At 45.8% G+C, this 23904-nt stretch overlaps 1 protein-coding gene across 6 annotated transcripts in view; it reads left to right on the top strand.

Annotated features, from left to right (window-relative positions):
* Positions 1 to 23904, top strand: part of CLUAP1 (clusterin associated protein 1) — a 52413-nt gene that overhangs the window by 27070 nt on the left and 1439 nt on the right. For 3 of the 6 annotated variants that reach the window (XM_063618315.1, XM_063618312.1, XM_063618314.1), the window contains exons 6-13: positions 63 to 146; positions 4775 to 4908; positions 8318 to 8459; positions 11571 to 11643; positions 15353 to 15460; positions 17574 to 17629; positions 17887 to 17943; positions 21425 to 23843. In XM_063618315.1, the coding sequence (XP_063474385.1) occupies positions 63 to 146; positions 4775 to 4908; positions 8318 to 8459; positions 11571 to 11643; positions 15353 to 15460; positions 17574 to 17629; positions 17887 to 17943; positions 21425 to 21571 (801 nt within the window). In that variant the 3' untranslated portion in view covers positions 21572 to 23843. Of the gene's footprint in view, positions 1 to 62; positions 147 to 4774; positions 4909 to 8317; positions 8460 to 11570; positions 11644 to 15352; positions 15461 to 17573; positions 17630 to 17886; positions 17944 to 21424; positions 23844 to 23904 lie in introns of those variants that run through there. The other 3 variants (XR_008650850.2, XM_055242428.2, XM_063618316.1) reach the window with 2 other exon arrangements.

The raw sequence follows: 23904 nt of genomic DNA, 5'->3' as shown, positions 1-23904 counted from the left end.
GAGTACTGGTTTTGAGAACTCCTTTTCTGAAAATATATGTAAATGATTTTACTCTTTCCTAGGAAATGAGAACAGAAGCCATTGCCAGACCTCTGGAAATAAATGAGACTGAAAAAGTGATGAGAATTGCAATAAAAGAGATTTTGGTAAGATGACTTTGCTTTTATATAATGTTTTTTATGCCTGGGATTCAAAAGTACTGATTTCTTGCCCATACAAGACAGAACAAGCTAGCTTAGTAACAACGGATGTGTTAGTGGGGAAATGAAAAACTCAGAGGACATTCGAGCGTACCTAGGTCACTTACTCTCATTTTTTTCCCCTCGTTATAAATAAAAACAGCTTCTCATGTTATTAAAAATTGATCAGTTTCAGTAATTTGATAATTTTCAATTATTCAATAATTTTAATAAATAATGCTGTATTTTATTTTGTTTAATCAGTTCCTCACTGCTTAGTATTTAAGTGATTTCAGGGTTTTCTAAATTCCAGACAGCACTGTAATAAGTAGAAGGATCACCACTGTTTACTGCTCACTCACATCAGTTATCCTCTCATCTAAAGCAGTCAGTTGGAAGGCAGATCATGAGGGTGACTCTAGACTCAGATTGCTTGGGTTTGAATTCCACTGTGTGATATTAGGCAAGTTACTTAACCTCTCTGTGCCTCGTTTTCCTCATCTGTAAAATGGCAAGAACTGCATTCGCAACTGTGTGGGGTCCTTATAAACATTAATCACGACAGGGTATATCAAGCCTTGTCTCTGATGCACAATAGACACTCAGTCATCATTGCTGGTTTATTTTATTCAGTAGACACAGATGGGGGCCCCTGTGTACAGTTAGAGTAGGCATAAAACAAGAATTTGCTATGAGTTGCACAAAATTCTAAAAATCATAGGTTTTTAAAAATACATAATTCTTTTGTCATTAAACAGTACTACCCCCTGGGCAGCTCAGCCTAGGGAGTCAGAGCCTCACAGCGGGAGAGGGGCACCACAGCCCTGGTGGGAGATTGGTGACAGATAGGCAGATGGGTCAGATAAGTAAAAATATGGTAAGGATAATGGAGCCACGTTCCTCACTGTTGGAGAAGAAAGTCACAAAAATGTCACAAAAATGGAAAGAGAGAAAATTAGAGTGAACTTGAAATTGGAGGTGTTGGTTAAACGCATAGTTTTCAATATATAGATAGATATAGGAGTAAATTTTGGTATATATGTATGCACATTTAAGGAATTACGTATATATGTATATAAATATGTTTTATTTGTATACATACACATAGACACACCCACACTCATACATGTCTTAGCTCTGAGCACACCTAGCACCTGGCTTAATGCCATTCTCCACTAAAAGGAACCAGGACTCTTAGGGTAAAATGGCTAATTCCAGAGTTGGGCAGGAGAAGTATGAGAAAGTAAGGAAGAGCTCAAAGGAGGAAAGGGAGCTATTGGCAGCATGCAGAAGCCAACTTGAGTGGGCTTCTCCTGGCCAAAGTAAGGACAACTTAAGCATCAAAATATATAAGTTAGAATAATTAATTTTATGATATAATAGAATGAAATAGGAAACCATGAGTTTTCACTGGCATAAAAAAATAAATGAATATTGGAGTCTGAGGGGGAGCAGGTCATTCACACAGATTCAAAGTAGCTTTCCACAAAGTACTTTTTTTTCTTTTTTTTTTTTGAGACGGAGTCTTGCTCTGTTGCCCAGGCTGGAGTACAGTGGCACAACCTCGGCTCACTGCAACCTCTGCCTCCCAGGTTCAAGTGATTCTCGTGCCTTTAGCCTCCTGAGTAGCTGGGATTACTGGCGCACACCACTACACCCAGCTAATTATTGTATTTTTGTTTTATTTTATTTATTTGTTTATTTTTGAGACGAAGTCTTGCTCTGTCACCCAGGCTGGAGTGCAGTAGCGCCATCTCAGCTCACTGCAATCTCTGCCTCCTGGGTTCGAGCAATTCTCGTGCCTCAACCTCCCAAATAGCCGGAATTACAGGCATGCACCACTGCACCCAGCTAATTTTTGTTTTTGTTTTTTTTTTTAGTAGAGTTGGGGTTTTGCCATGTTTGGCCAGGCTTGTCTCAAACTCCTGACTTCAGGTGATCCACCCGCCTTGACCTCTCAAAGTGCTGGAATTACAGGCATGAGCCACCGTGCCTGGCCCACAGAGTACGTATTAATTACAGAGGGGAAAAGAGTCGCTTCTCAGGGAGAAGCCTGCCAGTCACCCCCTTGATCAAGTGAGCAAAGTGAACATGATCGTTACAGAACAAATCAAAATCATGCACGCCTGGTAGGATGCAGTCACTTCTGAGTATTCCTGCCAGCGATGCATATCTGACTCTAATGAGACAAAGCCGGACTAAGGGGCATTCTGCAGATTAACCAGCCTGTACGCTCCCAAAGTGAAAAGGTTCTGAAAGTCAAGAAAAGCTGAGGGGGCATTTCACACTGAGGGAGCTGTGGAGATGTGATGACTGGACACATAGGCGGCTCCTATCTGCTGTTGGGGACTTCACCGGGACAAGTGGGGACAGTGGAGTGGGGCTGGAGTTAGACGATGGTAGTGTGTCGGTGCTGGCTTCCTGTTTTGATGATTGTACTGTGGGGATGTAGGAGAAAGTCCTTATTTGTAGGAAATACACGCTAAAGTATTCAAGGTATTGGAACATCTGGTCAGCAACTTACTGTCACCTAGGTTGGGAAAAATGCTTTGTGTTGTACAACAGGTTTTCCGTAAATTTTTGATTGTTTCTAAATTTAAAAATTAAAAAAAATAACTGGCCGGGCGCGGTGGCTCACGCTTGTAATCCCAGCACTTTGGGAGGCCGAGGCGGGCGGATCACGAGGTCAGGAGATCGAGACCACGGTGAAACCCCGTCTCTACTAAAAATACAAAAAATTAGCCGGGCGTGGTGGCGGGCGCCTGTAGTCCCAGCTACTCGGAGAGGCTGAGGCAGGAGAATGGCATGAACCCGGGAGGCGGAGTTTGCAGTGAGCCGAGATTGTGCCACTGCACTCCAGCCTGGGTGACAGAGCAAGACTCCGTCTCAAAAAAAAAAAAAAAAAAAAAAAAAATTAAAAAAAATAATTATACCTCTTATCCTTGCCAGTGTTCTAACTGAATCAGGTGCACACGGCATGAATGTGCCCTTAGCGCTAATATGTTCAAAGTAGAACACCCAAGAGAGGAGGGTTCACTTCTTGGTAGATATCTCTTAAGACTCCTTTCATTGTTAGAAAATATGTGTGATGTCGGATCATTCTAAAAACAACCGAAACAGCATGGGTACTTAAAAGGAGTTAGGGAGTATAGGCCATTTATTTCAGAAACCAGGGAAAATTGCTTGTGTTTACACAGCTGTTTTGCATTGTGGATCTTTCTTGTTTGAGGAACAGATAGTTTAAGGTGGGATAAATTTACTAGGTTTTAATCTGACTTTGGTTCAAGGAAATAGTTGCCATTAACTGAAGTTGTTTAGAAAGGAGACCTACCTTTCTTCCTGTGAGGGTGAACTCACATTTCTCCTGGGGGCTTTAAGGCACTTGCAGCAAATTGATAAGGGTCTGATTATTTTAATGAAAGTATCTTAGAAATGGCTAGTGTACTTAGACCAAAAAAATCAGACCATAAATGCATTGTCAGTAACAGTGGCCGGTTCCAAAATACACCATGCCTGAGAGTTGTGGAGAATGTCTGGGCTTCTTAGGCCATTTCTCTGTGGAGCCCATAGCTTTTCAGAGACTTGCAGGAGAACAGAGTAACCCCTTTATGGGATGCTACACATAGGCAGAGTGCTGGAGGGGAAGCCCCACCTTGGCCACCAGGAGCTTAATGCAGGGCTGGAAAGCCAGAACCCTGGGGGGCAGTTCCACGCTCAGCTGGGTGGCAGCCGGATTCCTCCTGAAGAGATTGGAGCCTGAACCACAGGCATGTGATCCAGCCAGCCACCGGACAAGACGCATGTGAAGACAGTGCTACCTGTTACTCTGCCTGCTTCAAATGAACCTTCTCTTAGGATAGGGAGACTTGTGTCATTGTCAGTGGGCCCGTGTCCCCTTTCCCTTCTTTACTCAGCCTCTGTTGCCCAAGGGCCTCTGTCCGATTGTTGCCCTGGGCCCCTTCCAGAGCTGGTGCACGCCAGTGTGGCCAGTGCCACTGTGGGAACTGCTTTTGTACTGTCTTCAGAGTGGTTTCTCCTCATTTTTAGTCTGTAGTCAAGCTTCTGTTGCCAGGGAGAGGGAAGAGGGACGTTCTGTCGATCCGAGCAGGCAGTGAGTTAGGGCTGGGACCAGCTGTGTCTTTCTCTCCCCTCCTAGTAGAGCAGTACTTGGTGTGTGTGGGTATTCTGTAAGTCGGGTGTTTGTAACTAGAGGCATGGCCTGAATGATGAAAAGGCAGACTGACCATCCAGAGTGACGTGTACCTTGTTCTAACCGAGTGAGCCAGACAAAAGACTGCAGGCCTCTCCACCTTGACCAGGACTTCTTTCCATCTTCACTTCTTTCCCTGGGCAGAAATGCTTGCTTTTCATGGGAGAAAAAAAAAGAGAGAGAACTTTTTCTGGACCTATGTGACATTCTCCCTGGAACTAGTGGGTTAAGTGAGTCATTGCTTGGGAAAGTGTCTACTTTATTTGTTTGCTTTTGTGTTTGTTGAGCATAATGTTGCTATGCCTAAAGAGTTGCAAAATTCTTCTAAGAGTTAGGATGGCTGTTTTTATTGCCACCTTGTCTCATTATTTCCCATTAAATATAGACACAGGTCCAGAAGACTAAAGACCTGCTCAATAATGTGGCCTCTGATGAAGCTAATTTAGAAGCCAAAATCGAAAAGAGAAAATTAGAACTGGAAAGAAATCAGAAGCGACTAGAGACTCTGCAGAGTGTCAGGTACGTATGAACTCTTGGAGAATGAGTAGAAAGGTGTCCTGGAAGGTTCAGACAAACTAGGCGTGGTGGCTCATGTCTGAAATCTCAGCTACTCGTGAGGCTGGGGCGGGGGGTTCTCTTGAGCCCAGGAGTTTGAGACCAGCCTGGGCAGCATAATGAAACCCCATCTCTAAATATTTTTTAAAATTACCTCAGTATGGTGGTACACACCTGTAGTCCCAGCTACTTGGGAGGCTGAGGTGGGAGGATTGTTCGAGCCCAGGAGGTTGAGGCTGCAGTGAGCTATGGTTGCATCACTGCACTCCAGCCTGAGCAACAGAACGAGGCCAAGCAACAGAATGAGGCCCTGACTCTAAAAGAAAAAAAAGTTAGAACAAAGACTTAAGAGAATAGAATGTGATCTTAACTATTCTCAAGCAATGAAAAAAAGCCTGACATGAGGATATCTTCACCTCAAAATGTACATGTGTTGCCTGTCGTAACAAGCAGATGGCTAAACTCATTCTCCTTACTGCTTGCAGTATGTCTGGAAAACTGCTTAATGCTTGAACTGCCCTTTAAGCTTTTATAGCTTCTTGGAACTCAAGGCAGAGTAAGTGAATCCAGACAGGGAGATCGAGACGTGATCTCCTAAGATCTTGCCATAAATTAGGTAGAAACAGAAAGATACTCCTGCCTGTTTGTCGGCATAGATTTTAGACTTTATTTAAACCTTGATCATTCCTCACCAGTCAGTAATTCGTCTTTCTTCCTACTTTACCTCATTGGAAATATATTTCCTAGGAATACCGATGGAGAATAGTGGTGCTGGCCCTCTCTCTCTTCTCTTCCTCTTTCTGTGCCTCTTTCCCTCCCCCATGCTTCTGCTCTTTCTCCCTTTTCATTCTCCCTTTATTTTTCTTTCTTCTTGGCTCCCTCCTCTTCCCAGCTGCCTGCTCTGCTCGGATGTTTTGCCTTTTTGGATGTTGGTGGCTGGCTACACCCTGGCCACTGTCCCGAGGTCTGTGGGGAGGCAGCACCTGGGGGCAGCGACGGTAACCACAGGGAGCGCCCTCGCTCCTCCCTGCCCAGCGCAAGGCCGAGGCCCTTCCCCTCCTGAAACTGGCTCTTTACCTCTGGAGCCTCACAGAGGAACAAAAAAACAGAAGTCAGTGCCGCCAGATAGATTGATCTCCTTGACACATTCCATCTTTAAAGCATCAATTCATTTTTGTTAAGCTCCAAATCCTTTTAACAGAAAAGTCTCTTTGTTTTGCTCTAGTTCAAAAGATTATCATTATTACTTAGTTTATCTGCTTATATTTTTAAAAGAGTAGAATTGTCCCTTTAAGGTCAATAATAAGAAAAAAAGAAAAAGTTCAGCAAACCAGTATAGATTTTTATGTTTTTTTGTGTTTTTTTTTTTTTTTTTTTTTTTTGAGATGGAGTTTCGCTCTTGTTGCCCAGGCTGAAGTGCAATGGCGCAATACCGGCTCACTGCAACCTCCCCTTCCCGGATTCAAGCGATTCTCCTGCCTCAGCCTCTCAAGTTGCAGGGATTACAGGTGGCTGCCACCACGCCCAGCTAATTTTTGTATTTTTAGTAGAGACAGAGTTTCACCATGTTGGCCAGGCTGGTCTTGAACTCCTGACCTTGTGATCCACCTGCCTTGGCATCCCAAAGTGCTGGGATTACAGGCGTGAGTCATCATGCCTGGCGTTTTAAAAATTTTTTTTTATTGTTTAAAAACCTCTTTAGACTGGGCACAGTGATTCACGTCTATAATCCCAGCACTTTGAGAGGCCAAGGCGGGCAGATCGCTTGAACTCAGGGGTTCAAGACCAGCCTGGGTAACATGGTGAAACCCCATCTCTACAAAAAAAAATACAAAAAATAGCCGGGCATAGTGGCACATGTCTGTAGTCCCAGCTACTTGGGGGCCTGAGCCAGGAGGATCACCTGAGCCCAGGCGTTCGATGCTGCAGTGAGCCATGATCACACCACTGCACTGTAGCCTGGGTGACAAAGTGAGACCCTGTCTCAACAAACAAAAAAAAACACCAGCTTTAATTTGTAACAACCTGTGGTCCCCTTTTTAGAGGATTGCTTTAAATTTGTAATATCCTGACAGTAGAACATTATTATTATTATTATTTCTTTTGAGATGGAGTCTCTCTGTGTCGCCCAGGCTGGAGTGCAGTGGCGCAATCTCGGCACACTGCCACCTCTGCCTCCCAGGTTCAAGCGATTCTCCTGCCTCAGCCACCCGAGTAGCTGGGATTACAGGCATGCGCCGCCACGCCTGGCTAATTTTTGTATTTTTAGTAGAGACGAGCTTTCACTATGTTGGCCAGGCTGGTCTCAAATTTCTGATCTCAGTTTATCCACCCGCCTCGGCCTCCCAAAGTGCTGGGATTACAGGCGTGAGCCACCACACCCAGCCAACAGTAGAACATTATACCCAAATAAGATAATATATATATTTTGAGAGATGTGTCTGGTATGTGATTTTTTGCCTTTAGAGATGGGGTCGGCCGGGTGCGGTGGCTCAAGCCTGTAATCCCAGCACTTTGGGAGGCCGAGGCGGGCGGATCATGAGGTTAGGAGATCGAGACCATCTTGGCTAACACAGTGAAACCCCGTCTCTACTAAAAATACAAAAAATTAGCCGGGCGTGTTGGCGGGCGCCTGTAGTCCCAGCTACTCGGGAGGCTGAGGCAGGAGAATGGGGTGAACCCGGGAGGTGGAGCTTGCAGTGAGCCGAGATCGCGCCACTGCACTCCAGCCTGGGCGACAGAGCGAGACTGTCTCAAAAAAAAAAAAAAAAAGAGATGGGGTCTCAGTGTGTCACCCAGCCTGGAGGGCTGGAGTGCCATGGCAAGGTCAGAGGATCCTCACTCACTGCAGCCTTGAACTCCAGGGCTCAATCCTCCTCCTACTTCAGCCTCCCAAAGTGCTAGGGTTACAGGTGTGAGCTGATGTGCCCAGCCCAATCATTTTTAACTCTGAGATTATGGTATATCGAAATGAAATAAAGATTATAAAATTTATTGGTATATTTAATTTTTGTTTAAAATGCATTCCTATCTATATTTATGCATAGAAAAGTCTGGAAGGATGTATGTCAACTATCAAGCGCTTATACCTGGTGATGGGATTATCAGTAATTTTTACGTCATTCTTCATACTTTCAGGATTATTTCAAGTTTTTACAAAGAGCGCATCTTATTTATGATGAAAAAGAAGTATGTTCATTTTGGGGGGAGAAAGGAGAAAAGGGAAATTATTTTTAAGCAGTTACAAGAATGAAGGACCTTCTCTAATTAAGGTTTCCAGAGAAAGCCACCATGGAGTCTGAAACTGTGAATACCCATTTCAAACTACTGCATATAATTCACCTTTCCTTTTTATTTCATTTGCTTCTTTTAGGCCGTGTTTTATGGATGAGTATGAGAAGACTGAGGAAGAATTACAAAAGCAGTATGACATTTATCTGGAGAAATTTCAAAATCTGACTTACCTGGAACAACAGCTTGAAGACCATCATAGGATGGAGCAAGAAAGGTTTGAGGTGAGCTGAGCGTGTCCTCTGTTCAGCAATTCCTTCTGGTGTGTTATTTTGTACTAGGTGACAGGTCATTTTGTTAATATCATTGTGAAAAAAATATCACTACATGTTTTTTCTCCCTGGTCAGTCTGAGGATTGCTTATGTAATGCGTTTGTTTTGCTGGCAGTGTACCCTGGACTCCAGGGTTGTCAAATCTTTGATGTCATATTTCATCAGGTTTAGTCAGTTAAGAGAACAGACAGGGCCGACATGAGGCCTGTGCGGCTGCATAAGACCCTGCGCCAACATGGGGCCTGTGCTTGCTTTCAGGCCCTGTTGTCACCGTCTTGAAATTTATAATAATTTTTAAGTGCATTTGGTTTTCCACTGATCCCAAAAATTATGTAGCTGGTCTCAAGTGCAGATTTAAAAGCTTGCTTGCCTTTGGGAGGTCAAGATGAGTGGATCACTTGAGGTCAGGAGTTCGAGAGCAGCCTGGCCAACATGGTGAAACCCCGCCTCTCCTAAAAGTACAAAAAATTAGCCAGGTGTGGTGGTACACACCTGTAGTCCCAGCTACTCGGGAGGCTGAGACAGGAGAATCGCTTGAACCTGGGAGGCAGAGGTTGCAGTGAGCCAAGATCATGCCACTGTACTCCAGCCTGGACAACAGAGCAAGATCCCGTCTCCAAAAATAAGAAAATAAATCTTGCTTAATCAGTTCACATAAAGATTTTCAAGGCAAGGTGCGATGGCTTATACTTGTAATCCCAGCACTTTGGGAGGCTTAGGCAGGAAGATCCTTCGATCCCAGGAGTCTGTGACCAGTTTGGGCAACATAATGAGACCCTGTCTCTACAAAGAAGTAAAAATAAATTAGCTGGGCATGGTGTTACACACCTATTGTCTCAGCTACTTGGGAGGCTGAGATGGAAGGATTGCTTGAGCCTGGGAGTTTGAAGTTGGAGTGAGCCATGATCATGCCACTGCACTCCAGCTTGGTTGACAGAGCAAGACCCTGTCTCAAAAAGAAAAAAAAAAAGGGCGGGGGGGAGCCAGGCACAGTGGCTCATGCCTATAATCCCAGCACTTTGGGAGGCCACAGTGGGTGGATCACAAGGTCAGGAGTTTGAAATCAGCTTGTCCAAGATGGTGAAACCCCATCTACTAAAAATACAAAATTTATCTGGTATGGTGGCAGGCGCCTGTAATCCCAGCTACTTGGGAGGCTGAGGCAGGAGAATTGCTGGAACCCAGGAGGCAGAGGTTGCAGTGAGCCGAGATTGTGCCACTGCACTCTAGCTTGGGTGACGGAGCAAGGCACCATCTCAAAAAAAAAAAAAAAAAAAAAATTTTCAAGTCCTGGTTAATTCAATCACCAAAATAGCTCATTGGAGATTGTTTTGTAAAGAGGAATGGCAGTTTGTTGATTGATTGTGGGAAATATGCGTGGCCTTGAACCTGACCGACCATCTTACAGGTTCCTCTCGTCCCCATGGGTAAGGCCATTTAGGAAAGAGTGTTTCAGACCCGAGCAGGAGTTGATAAATGTGGAATTTAGAGCAAAGGAAATTGAACCAAGTTGTGATCAGTTTTTGAATTGCCCTATCCTTAACCTGAGAATGGTCATTTAGATTCCATTTTCATGATAAAATTGGTCTGCAGTCTCCCCTTCTCATGCCCTTGACAGCTTTTGGTATTAAGGTTATGCTAGGTTTCTTACAATCCTGAGCATTTGAGTTTGGCAGAGCTATTTTGTTGTCCAGGAGGGCTAACTGGGAGTACCTAATGCATCCGTGTGGACACATGTCATCTTGATGAGGAATTCATTACCAGCATTACTCTGTGGCAGAGGCAGGCCATAGAGAAATGGTACAGGACAGGCACATTTTGAGGGCACTGGAAAGAGCCTGGAGTTTAGAACATTTTAAACATTGGGTATCTGGGAAGGAACAGTCAAGGGCAGTGAAAAGAAACGTTGGCCATTTTGTTGTATTATCTGGGGCCACCTCTGGGTTCAAAGAACAAACCAAACAGTATGCCTCAGAATGGCAGGTAGGTGTCCCAGGAAGCTTCCGAGGGAGCCCCACTACCCTACCCTTCCTTCAACAAGTACATCTCGTTTTCTCTTACTCTCGCTCTCTGTCCTTAGAATACCTGTTCCCTTGAAATACCCCATGCCTGAAACACAGTGCTTTATTTTTAATGTTTAGAACAACAACAATATATAAAGCCAACTTCCTCCCTCTGTCTGTCCCTCCCCCTGCCCCCCGTCTCTCTCTGTCTCTTTCTCTTTCTCAACAGGGTCTCACTCTGTTGCCTGCCACTCTGTCTGGACCACAGGGTGTGATCGTAGCTCACTGTATAGCCTCAGACCTCCTGGGCTCAAACAATCCTCCCACCTCAGCCTCTTGGGTAGCTGGGACTATAGGCACTTGCCACCATACCTGGCTAAATTTTTAAAATTTGTTGTAGAGATGAGATTTCCCTATGTTGCCCAGGCTGGTCTCAAACTCCTGGGCTCAAGTGATCCTCCTGCCTTGGCCTCCCAAAGCATGGGGGTTACAGGTGTGAGCCACCACGCCCAGCCCCCATTCTCTTTCTTGATAATAATCAAGGCCACATTTTATGATCTGAGATATTCCCTCCTGTCCCAACCCCTGTTCCCTTCCTTACCTGTCCCACCATTTAGCATCTTTTGAGCTGGAATCTGAAGGCAGGGGAGGAAAGATAAATGATAAAATCTCTACTTTCTTCCTTTCAAAGCTAGAGGCCTGTCTCTGCCCTAAAGTTAGATGTGTCTGTTCTGTGTCCCCAGGTCATACAGGCACGCATGGTGGGCATTTAGTTCTCCTCAGAGGCAGGGAAGTGCAGTCAGAGAAGCATGGGGTGGGGCAGCTGCTTCACTCTGGGCGCCCCTGTCCACCAGGCCACGAGGCAACCTCAGAGAGAAAAGGCAATAAGTTTCGGGACCCTGGAGTTGCTCAGGCGTGTTAATTCTCTCCCCCTTCCTTGAGTTTAGCTCTTTTTTTGTTCTGTAGCACAAACTTAGCAGTCCCTACACAGTGGTGAAGAAGAATAGAACAATCCAGAAAAGGGCCATCTCTCCTGAGTCTGTTTTTCCTCTTCCACAGGAAGCTAAAAACACTCTCTGCCTGATACAGAACAAGCTCAAGGAGGAAGAGAAGCGCCTGCTCAAGAGTGGAAGTAAGGCTGGGCTTTGTAGATGAGCAGTTAACTCTGGACTAGCATTTTCAGCCTTGAGATATAGATATATAGATATATATAGATATATATATAGATATATTTTTTTAATATGTATTTTCTTCTTTTTTTCAGCAGGTTTTTTTTTTTTTTACCATAGTAAGAACACTTCACTTTACATCTTCAATTTTGAAAAGTATAATAAATTATTGTTGACTATAGGTACAAAAATATTTTCAAAAGGCAGTTTTCTCACAACTTCTATATTGGGTACCATTGTATTCACTCAAGAGTCTGGTTTAAATATAGCATTTAAAACACATTTTGTTCTTGTGTCAGTTAAGATAGTATTTTCCCCTGTTTAAATGATAGTTTGAATTATATATGATGCATAACTATAAGAAAACGTGGCCCTAGAGGTGTGTAGGGTTCTCTATTTTCAGGCTGAATGATGGAAAGCAAGCACTGGGATGCAGTTCAGGGAGAGGGGCCGCTCGCTTCGTGATGGTCCCCATGCTGCTGAGATGCCCCCCCGTAATCCAGAATGGCTCAGCAAGACACTCAGCTGGAGAGACACAAGGTTACGTCCATACATACAAGGCCTAGATTCTGGGAAAGAGCTCTCTGTGACCAGGCAGCTTCCCTTATCCCTGTGTGGGCGGCAAGCCACCCAGGAGCTGAGGCAAGAGACCAAGGGCACGAGCTGTTCCAGTATAAAAAAATATATAAAATAAGAATAGTTATACTAGATATAGATCATAGATATGATTATATATGAATATCATTAATCATTAGTTTATAGCAGTTACTCTTTATTCCAATATTGTAATAATCCTGGCTCTACAATCATAACCTAGGAAAAAACAGGCCATACAGAGATAGGAGCTGAGGGGAGATGGTGAGAAGTGACCAGAAGACAGGAGTGTGAACCTTCTGTTATGCCTGGACAGGGCCACCAGAGGGCTCCTTGGTCTAGCGGGAACGCCAGCGTCTGGGAAGACACCCATTGCCAAGTGGACCGTGGTCTAGCACTAGCGTCAGTGTCAAGGAAAAACACCTGCTACTTAGCAGACCCTCCCTTTCTCCTGGGGAGTTTAGAGAAGACTTTACTCCTCCACTACTTGTGGAGGGCCTGGCATCAGTCAGGCCCGCCCGCAGTTATCTGGAGGCCTAACCGTCTCCCTGTGATACTGTGCTTCAGTGGTCATGCCCCTAGTCTGCCTTCATGTTCTGTCCTGTACACCTGGCTCTGCCTTTTAGATAGCAGTAGCAAATTAGTGAAAGTACTAAAAGTCTCTGATAAGCAGAAATAATGGCGTAAGCTGTCTCTCTCTCCTCTCTCTTTCTCTGCCTCAGCTGCCAGGCAGGGAAGGGCCCCCTGTCCAGTGGATACATGACCCATGTGACCTTACCTATCACTGGAGATGGCTCACACTCCTTACCCCGCCCCTTTGTCTTGTATCCAGTAAATATCAGCGCAGCCTGGCATTTGGGGCCACTACCGGTCTCCATGTCTTGGTGGTAGTGGTCCCCTGGGGCCAGCTGTCTTTTATCTCTTTGTCTTGTGTCTTTATTTCTACACTCTCTCGTCTCTGCACACGGGGAGAAAACCCACTGACCCTGTGGGGCTGGACCCTACATCCCTGAACTTCAGTGTCAAGTCACTGTCAGGGACCAGTAGCAGCCCAGGCCCTTCCTGCTGAATTGACGGACTTGTTGCATGGAGTTCCTCCTCCTCTTGCTGGTTGCCGTTTCTTTTCTTCAGAGTGAAACATTCTATTTGCTCTCATGTTGAGGGCAGCATACTTGAGGCATCAGGCCCACACACATGCTCCCACACGTTCTCTCTCTGTCTTTTCTCTTTCTTTGCCATTTCCCTTGTATCTCTCTCATTTTGCACCTGTTCTATGACTCTCTTGTCTATGACTCTCTCAGGAAACTTTGGAGGAAGGATAGGGACTGCTGGGAAATCCTCCAGAAACAAGGTTAGGAAATTTGAAGGGCCTGTCTAGCCAAAGCAGCCCTCCCCTTTTTAGTTCCATGTCAGCCAGGAGCGTGTGAAGCAGCCCTCAGTGATCAGCCTGCATGGGGTTTGTCCCTTGCGAGACGCCCAGCTCAGCTAGGAGCCCTGGTTCATTGCTTGCATCCCATTCTGTCCCTGGGCCAGGATGCTAAGACCTGCCATTCTGGTCTTGCTTTATTCACCAAGATTTACCTCTGTCTTTTCTTCTAGGAGTTCTGTAGTTTTAGCTCTTACATTTAGGTCTCTGATCCACTTTGAGTTAATTTTTGTATATGGTTTGAGATAGGGGGTCCAACTTCATTCTTTTGCATGTGGCTATTCAGTTGTCCTATTATCATTTGTTGAAAAGACTATTATTTCCCCATTGAATTATACTGGCATGTTGTCAGCCAGTATAATTCTTAATTTTAATTGTCACTGTCAGCTCAGTGGTTTCAGTGTCAGCATGCATTAATGTCTTAGTCTGTTTTGTGCTGCTATAACAGAATACCTGAGACTGGGTAATTATATATTTTACATAAAATATATACAGCATTATATATATGGATACATGCAGTCATCCCTCAATATCTGCAGAAAACTGGTGCCAGAACCCACCTGTGGATACCAAAATCCACAGATGTTCAAGTCCTTTTCATATAACCTATGCGCATCCTCCTATATACTTTAAATCATCTCTAGGTTACATAAAATACCTAACATAATGCCTATACATCACTTCATTTGCATGGATTCAACATAGTACTTGGCATGTGGCAAATTCAAGTTTTGCTTTTTGGAACTTTGTAGATCTTTTTTGACCTTTGTAGATTTTTCTTCCAAATAATTGTAGATTTTTTTTCCAAATAATTCAGATCCATGGTTGGCTGAACCCATGGATGTGAAATCCATGGATACAGAGGGCCACTTTTGTGTGTGTGTATGTGTGTGTGTGTGTGTGTGTGTGTGTGTGTGTAGTTTATCTATATATGACATATATATTATTATATGTAATATATATTTTATATAACATATGACATGTCATATAATATATATGACATATTGTCATATAATATATATAACAATTATATAACATATCTATAATATATTAGTATTAGGTTATATTATTATCATTATAATCAGAAACTTACTTGTCTGAAACTTAATGAGCCACAGTTCTAGGGGTAAGTCCAAGATCAAGGAGCTGCATGTTGCTGCACCATCCCATGGCAGAAGGGCAAAGAGAGGGCGAGAGAGAGCAAGAGATCAAACTCACAGCCTCAAGCCGTTTTATAACCAACATTAATCTATTCTTCAAGGCGGAGCCCTCATGACCTAAACACCTCCCAGTATGCCCCACCTCCCAACACTGTTGCACTGGGATTTCAGTTTCCAACACATGCTTTTGGGAGACACATTGAAATCATATGATAGCAATTGACTTTAGTCTACCTGCTCACTTCTCAGGTCTGTATTGGTTTGAGTTGTAAGAAGAAATCTTACTGTGCCTGAGGTACATGTATTAATTTTATTTTAAAATTGATTATATAATTTGATTTGCATTGCATGGGATCAGGATTTAATGTCTTAATTTCCTGGATGGAATAAGAAGTGAACAAATGACTTTCGCACACAAACCTTACTGGGCAGAGCTGTTTAGTTGCGATGATGAAGCCACTCCTTTGTTTTACCTGCTTGTGTTACTGCCAGGTAACGATGACTCGGACATAGACATCCAGGAGGATGATGAATCCAACAGTGAGTTAGAAGAAAGGCAGCTGCCCAAGCCGCGGACAGCAATGGAGATGCTCATGCAAGGTACCCCGGCGTCTTTTGCTGGACTTCCTCCCTGTGCCCTGTTTCACAGAACACCTGGCCAGGACTGGGGCAGGCTGCTTAGTGTTGAGGCCCACAAGCGCCCTGTGAATGGCTCCTAGAAGCAGCTCTTGCTCAGGTTTATCCTGTCCTGTTGTTTATGGCTGTTGAACTGCTCAGTGGTCATGTTTGCTCCTAATATGCTTACTTGTCTGTGATCCCAAGACTGGATGGTTCATATTTATGGCTTGGTACTTCTCACAGAGCCACAAGAACACATCGCCTCTGCCACTCTCAGTGCAGTGATATACCTAATAGTCTGAGAATTAATGCAGAAAGGGACTTAAATGAGTATCTCTGCCTTAAAAATAAGTTCTTCTAATTCCTTTACTCATCACAAAAGATTCAAGCAACAAAGCTCAGCGCAGTGGTGCACGCCTTATTCCCAGCTACTCAGGAGGCTGAGGCAGAAGGATCATTTGAGCCCAGGAGCTCAGAGCTGTAGTATGTGATGAGTGTGTCTGTGAATAGCCACTGCACTCCGGCCTGGGCAACACAGAGGGGCTCTTAAAACTAAGTTAAGCCGGGCGCAGTGGCTCACACCTGTAATCCCAGCACTTTGGGAGGGCGAGGCGGGTGGATCCCAAGGTCAAGAGATTGAGACCATCCTGGCTAACACGGTGAAACCCCGTCTCTACTACATACAAAAAAAAATTAGTTGGGTGCTGTGGCGGGTGCCTGTAGTCCCAGCTACTCGGGAGGCTGAGGCAGGAGATTGGTGTGAACCAGGGAGGCGGAGCTTGCAGTGAGCCGAGATTGCGCCACTGTACTCCAGCCTGGGCGACAGAGTGAGACTCTCTCAAAAAAAAAAAAAAAAAAGTTAAAAAAAGACTCAGGCAACAAAATTTGTAGAGCGAATGTGAATTCTCTCCTGGGGTCTTCCTCATGTCCCACTCCCACCTCGGAGGGCTTATGGCTAGTGGCCAGGGTGGATGTGTCTTTACAGATTACCTTTCTGTGCATATACATAACATACACATATACACACACAAAGATCACCTGAAAAAAATGTAACCTGAGTGCAACCAGACGGTATGTATGGTTCTGCAACTTGCTTTTGTTTTTAAAAATTAAATACAATTGGAACTCTTCCTCTGTCAGTAATAGATATGCTCCCTAATTTTTTTTTTTTTTTTTTTTTGAGACAAAGTCTCGCTCTTGGTCCCCAGGCTGGAGTGCAGTGGCGTGATAATGGCTCACTGCAACCTCCGCTTCCCGGAGGGAGCGATTCTCCTGTAATCCTGAGTAGCTGGGGTTACAGGCCTGCACCACCACACCCAGCTAATTTTTGTATTTTTAGTAGAGACGGGGTTTCACCATGTTGGCCGGGCTGGTCTCAAACTCCCAACCTCAGGTGATCCACCCACCTTGGCCTCCCAAAGTGCTGGGATTACAGGCGTGCGCCATCACTCCTGGCCTGCCCCCTACTTTTTAATGGCTATGTCATATTCCTAGCAGGACTGTACCCATGATTTACTGGGCGTTCTCACACTGATATTTATTTCCCCTCTTGTCCTTGTATGTACATCTTTCTGCATGTCTGCATATCTTTGGGTTGCATCATTAAAAGTCAAATTCTTAGGTCAAAGGTTCTGTAAATTTTTATTTTAATACTATAAAATTCTCCTATATTTGCCTTTAAAAACACTTCTTATCTACCCCCTGTTAATGTTTGGAGCACAGTTGCTTTTTTTTTTTTTTTGGAGACAGAATCTCATTCTGTCGTTCAGACTAGAGTGCAGTGGCGTGATCTCAGCTTACTGCAACCTCTGCCTCCCGGTTTCAAGCGAGTCTCCTGCCTCAGCCTCCCGAGTAGCTGAGACTACAGGTGTGAACCACCATACCTGGCTAATTTTTTAAAAGATTTCTGTAGAGATGAGGTTTCATTATGTTGCCCAGGCTGGCCTCAAACTCCTGGCCTCCCTTTTCAGCCTCCCAAAGTCCTGGGATTGTATGCAAAAGCCAACATGCCTGGCCAGAAAACAAATCTTGAATGCTATTTCCTGCTTTATTTTCCAAGATTTTGATGACTTCTTCATGCTTTTGTTGTTCTCAGGAAGACCTGACAAACGCATTGTGGGCACGATGCAAGGTGGAGACTCCGATGACAGTGTAAGTCCCCAGCTCCCCTCAGCGCTTGTGTGTGCTCTGGGTCTGGCTGTCCCCATAGATGGGAGTGGCTGAGTTGCTGCCAGCAGCCAGGGAGCCGTCTATGGTCAGCCCGGCCGTGCCTCGATGCATGGCAGGGTTTGGCCTCATGAGGCTGTGGACTCTTCCTTGCTCGTGGATGGCTCATTTATTTTCAAGTGAATGTGCTTGCTCTGCTTTTTTCGCCTTCTCACTGTTCTTTCCATTCTCGCTTTCCAAAGATGGAAGCAGCAACAGCTCTCTTAGGTAAATGCAAGACTTCCAGCTCCAAGAAGCAGGTTGGTTTTCTGTTCTGCCTCATGTGTTTGTGGGTGTCTGTCAGCCCTCCTGGGGCCAGCCAGGGCCTCTCCCTAGGAGTGATGCTTCGTCTCTCCTGGGCAAAAAGCCACTCAAAAGGGATCCAGTGGTGACAGCGGGATCACTGAAGGCCCTTATGCTAAAGAGGAGGCGCAAGCACGGAGCCTGGAGACGGGGAAAGCTCAGGCTGGGCAGTCCTCAGGCCCTGGGCCGTAACCTAGAAATGAAGGAGGACGCCGAGGGCTGGGCTCGGGACCAGCCCTCCTCCCTGTTCTGTGCTGGGGACAGAACGGTGAAGCAGCACTGGCCGCAGACCAGGCCCTCAAGGTGCCAGGCGTGAGGCTGAGACATCAGGCTGCCTTGAGCTTTACTGAGTGGGTAAAGCTTTACTCCAGGGTAACTCCCTGGAGCACTTAACCAAGAGGGGAGTCTAGGGGTCCTCGGTGGGGTCCGGTCATCAGGGCTCTGCCGGCCATTGCTCAAGCCTACGTTCTTTGTTGCATCCCTGGCAGTGCTGCTCAGCCCACACAGCGAAGGGCGGCTAGACAGAGACTGACTCCAGGCTGCCTCCATTGGTGGATACACCTGTGTCTGGGGCATGGCACTAGTGGCTGCATAGAGACAGAAACAGGGCCGTGTGTTCTTTCACACAGATTCACACACCCACAGTCTGTGCTGCTGCGGAATTCACAGTGAGGAGAGGCCGCTCAGGCTTGCCAGCAGGATGCACAGAGATCAGGCCTTGAATTCACAGGGCACAGTCTGTAGAGAAGCAGAGAGAGCAACTAGAAAATAATTTTCCTAACAAGCTCGGGTGTGGATGGTAAATAGCTTCTCTCCTTCTTGCCCACCCAAGACAGAAGCAGAGGGAGTGTGGCATGGGCACTGGGGATGCTGAGGCAGCACTGCCTGCCTCTTCTCTAGGGTTTGCCTTCTCTCTTCTCAGAGCAAAAGCATTAGTTGCAGCTGAGCTTTATTCTCTCAGAGCAAATGCATTAGTCGCAGCTGAGCTTTATGCCTGGTGGTCACTTGTTTATTTCAAGGAGGCTCTGTCCATGCAGCCCTCCAGGCACAGGGTTCCATGCTTTATGTGTTCAGGCATCCAACACCTGTCTGTTGAGTGCCTGCCACATGCCAGTGCTGTCGTGGATTATGGGGAACACAGCAGGGGGCAGAGACAAGCCCCCACTTCATGGCTCACACGCCAGCAATAATGATGGATTGTCGGATCAGGGCTCATGGTGTTAACAGGAGGAATAACAGCGTCAGGGGACATGGAGTGACAGGGAACAAGGAGGGGGTGGCATCTTCCATGAGGTCAGTGAAGGGCTCTGAGGTGGTGGTGTTTGAGCAGGGCCTGAGTGGAGGGAGTGAGCGCATGGGTTGGCGGCACCTGGGCATGTGGAATGCACTCCTCACGTCGAGGAGCAGAGGCAGTTGGTGTGACTGTGGGTGAGTGAGGGAGGCAGCAGGGGCCATGCAGAGCCTTGCAGGGTGAGATGAAGACTCTGTGTTTTCTCTGAGTGTGAGGGGAAGGCCCTGAAGAATCATAAGCCCAGAAGGATCAAGAGCTGATCCCTGTTTGAGAGAAGCCGGTTAGGAGGCGCCTGCATCCGTGGAGGTCAGAGGTGACGGTGCTTGGCCGAAGGTGTGGCAGCAGAGGTGTTGAGAAGTGGTCAGGTCCTGGGTCTGTCTCTAAGATCCATCAGCTTTTGTGAATTGATTGGACATCAGCTGTTAGAGAAAGACAGAAATGAGGGTGCCTGGGCTGGGTCTAATCAGCAGAAAGCAGAGTTTCATTTTCTGAGATGGGGCTGACTTGACAAAGGGGCTTGGAGGGCAGATCGAAAGTTTGATTTTGGACATTCTGAATGTGACAACCACATGCTAGGGTTGAGTAGCCAGGTGGAATTTAAGTCTGGATTTCAAGGGCCACGTCTGGGCTAGAGATTGAATTTTGGGAGCCACCCTTATTTGGTTGGTATCTAAGCCACAAGGATAGATGTGACTGCCTAGGGAGAGCAAGTAGAACGAGAAGAGAAGCGACCCAAGGTCCTGAGCTCCATCTGCCCTGCAGAGGTCGGGGAGGAAGGGGCAGGCAGGGGAGGCTGAGGGGCGTCATCAGTGAGGAAGCGGGACCTGGACTAGAGAAGAGGCCCTGGGGGATGGAGAAGATGGGTTTTAAGGATGAAGGGGGGGGCCGGGCGAGGTGGCTTACACCTGTAATCCCAGTACTTTGGGAGGCCGAGGCGGGCAGATCACAAGGTCAGGAGATCGAGACCACCCTGGCTAACACAGTGAAACCCCGTCTCTACTAAAAATACAAAAAATTAGCCAGGCGAGGTGATGGGCGCCTGTAGTCCCAGCTACTCGGGAGGCTGAGGCAGGAGAATGGCGTGAACCCCGGGGGGCGGAGCCTGCAGTGAGCCGAGATCACGCCACTGCACTCCAGCCTGGGCGACAGCAAGACTCTGTCTCAAAAAAAAAAAAAAAAAAAAGGATGAAGGGGTGATTTCACAGCTCAAGCAGGATGAGGCCTGAGAATCAATCCCAATCCGTTGAATCCGTCTTGATAGGAGCAGTGCTGGGGTCAGTAGTTGAGAGCCCGGGGGAACTGAAGCAGTCGTGAGGGGCACAGGTGCAGACAGTGAGTTCAACGACTCGCTCAGGAGCTCTGTGTGAGGGGAGAGAGACGGGGCAGAGCAGCTGGAGAGGAAGGTGGGATTATGTTTGGGGTTTTTTTCCAAGAAGGAAATTACAGCATGTGTGTGCACCGGCGGGAATGATCTAGATAGAACGACCAGCCATCCTGGTTTACATGGGACACAGGACTTGCCGTTTTAAAGCTGGGCTGAGTTGGTCGCCCTGGATCTGATGAGGAGAGAGAGGGTGTGTCTTTCACTTTGCTCCCCTTTTTTTTTTTTTTTTTTGAGACAGAGTCTTGCTTTGGAGCGCAGTGGTGCAATCTCGGCTCACTGCACCTCCACCCCCCAGGTTCAAGCGATTCTCCTGCCTCAGCCTCCGGAGTAGCTGGGATTCACTTTGCTCCTTACACCAATGCCTATGTTGCTTTCCATCCACAATCTGCAAAAGGCCACAACAGGCCTCCCTTCCCTCTCTCCAAGCCCCTGTCCTTCTTGCCATCTGTAGGGGGAGTTTCTGGGTCCACTGGCCCTCAGTGCAGACCTAGAGTGCTTCTTAGACACTGTGGGAAAGCCAGCCCCTGCAGCACCACACCCAGATGCACCTGGAGTTTGGAGGATTCTGGTTGGATGATAAATTCCAGCCGGCAGTACATAGCCTCGGTCCCATCCGTATGCCCTCCCACAGCCTGCTTGCCACTCTGCCAGCCTCTTCCTTCACACAGGAATGCTGCTATAGAAATGGAGGCAGAGAATCTTAGGACAAGATGTCAGGAATGAGGTGGGACCCCCCGTTGCCTCTGCCATTTTTTTCCTGTAGGAGGACTCCGAGGAGAGTGAAATTGATATGGAAGATGATGATGAGGATGACGATTTGGAAGATGAGAGCATTTCTCTCTCACCAAGCAAGCCCAATCGAAGGGTCCGGAAACCTGAACCCTTGGATGAGAGTGACAATGACTTCTGACCCTTTTGCCAAGCGACTCTGGCAGATTAAAACCCTCAGACTTGTAGGTAAATGGGAACTTAGAAGATTAGGAAGGTAACGCCTGTTTTGTTCACTAAGCTGGCTGGACTCATGATTACTGAAGCAATACTTATTTCTGCTTTAGCCTCCTATGTTTGCATTCCATGAAGCTTAAATAAGAATTGAAGCAAATCCCTAAGATTTTTTTTTTCCACCTTATTTATCTCCTAAAACTTGAGGAATGCATGTGTTCTTAGTGATTCACACCCACGGGACAAAAACTCAAGGAGAAATAAGAGCTGACGCCACACAAATCTTGGCTGCTTTTGTTACTATACATGTTCTCTGAGAGTCCGGCAGAGTTGGGGCTGGAACTTGGCACTGGGGACTCATGTTTGGAATCGTAGGAACATCTGGCTGTTAATCACTTGCACCGTTGAGAACATCTCCTATGTGACGGCTTTTAATTCTAGCCCTCATTTCATTTTGTAATCTTACTTTCTTTCTTCTGCATGTTCACAATACCAAGCATTAAATGTATTTTAATAACGAAAATTTTCTGAAAGAAGGTTAGCTAAAGTTAAATGAAAACTTGGTTTCTTTGAAAATCAGGCAGTAGAGACAGGCTCCAGATGAGGAATCCTCCGTGTTCTCTCCGAAGCTGGCATTGCTCTGGGAGTCCAGTTCACCTTGGATTACAGCCACCTTCATGTTTCCACGGCTGGTAATAAATCTGGAAACTCTGGTGACCTGGGCTGTCCTCTCGGAGACGCCAGACTCCCGTGGCAATGACAGCCGGGACACTCTCCTTCCCTCCAGCCAGGGTTTCTCTAAAGGAGCTTTGTTTTGTCTAAAGTGTGGCAAGACATAGTGCACAACACAGGGACAAAGGCAGGTTTCCTGCAGCTCGCTACCTAAGTGTTTCTGTAGGGGAAGGAGCCAATTAAGAAAAAGTCTTCGTACAGATTCGTGTTTCTGATTTAAAACAACAACAACACAGGATTGAATTAGGTAGAGTAGTAGCACTAGAAGAATTTTTCTGTTGTGAAATTAGAAGTGGAGTTGGTTTTTTTCTTTTTTCTTCTTCTTCTTTTTTAATATGAAAAGTACTTAGCTGGGAGTGGTGGCAAGCGTCCTTGGGCCCAGCTACTTAGGAGTCCGAGGTGGGAGGATCACTTGAGCCCAGGAGTTTTAAACTAGCCTGGACAACTAAGTGAGACTCCATCTCTACAAAAAATTTAAAAATTAGCCAGGTGTGGAGGGGCATACCTGTGGTCCAAGCTATTCAGGAGGCTGAGGCAGGAGAATCACTAGAGACCAGGAGGTCGAGGCTGCACTGAGCCATGATCATGCCACTGCACTCCAGCCTGGGTGATAGAGTGAGAACCTTTTCTTTAAAAAAAAGAAAAAGCATGCTGCTTGTAAAAAGCATACAGTAGGTGCAGTGGCTCACACCTGTAATCCTAGCACTTTGAGAGGCCGAGGCGGGTGGATCAACTGAGGTCAGGGGTTTGAGACCCCAGCCTGGCCAACATGGCGAAACTCCACCTCTACTAAAAATGCAAAAATTAGCCGGGCGTGGTAGCGCATGCCTGTAACCCCAGCTACTGGGGAGGCTGAGGCAGGAGAATCGCTTGAACCTAGGAGGCAGAGGTTGCAGTGAGCCGAGATGGCGCCACTGCATTCCAGCCTGGGCAACAGAGTGAGACTCCATCTCAAAAAAAAAAAAAAAAAGCATACAGTAAATTAAAAAGAAAAGCACAAAACAGTTTTCACTTATTTTACAATTAAAAAGTCAGAAGACTTCTGAAGTTACTTATCTTTTCATACATGTATTTAACACCATATTTCATATTATTAAATAGGTTTTACTTAAAAATATAATTATTTTATTTGTACCTGTCAGATATAAATACTTATTCAGGAGTTCACAGGTGTGAAAAGATACACATAAATTTTAGGAACTTTTGAGTTATTTCTGTCATTTTTGCTTTTTTCTCTTTTCCTAAATTTTATATATAAGATTACCCCTTAAAAAAAAAAAACAAAACAGCATTCAGTGAATTCACCAGTAATTTGAAATGCACCATATTGTAAATGATCCACTGACAGGGAAGCCAGCGTGTTGGAGCCATGCCAGCCACTTCAGACGCCGTGGCTCTAAGACGCGGAAGAGTCACTGCATCTTCTTGGATGTTACAGATTTGGTTTGCCTGAATGTGACTTGACTTCTGTTTTAAAAAAACATACAAATAAAGTTCTGTTTTCCTTATGTGATGCTTTCCACTAACACACTTTAACACAGAAGCCTAACCTAGCTACAAAGAGCCCAT

Source organism: Symphalangus syndactylus, chromosome 14, assembly GCF_028878055.3.
Source record: "Symphalangus syndactylus isolate Jambi chromosome 14, NHGRI_mSymSyn1-v2.1_pri, whole genome shotgun sequence".
NCBI lineage: Eukaryota > Metazoa > Chordata > Mammalia > Primates > Hylobatidae > Symphalangus > Symphalangus syndactylus.
Note: the sequence above shows the minus strand (reverse complement) of the source record. Positions and strands in the feature narration are given on the sequence as shown.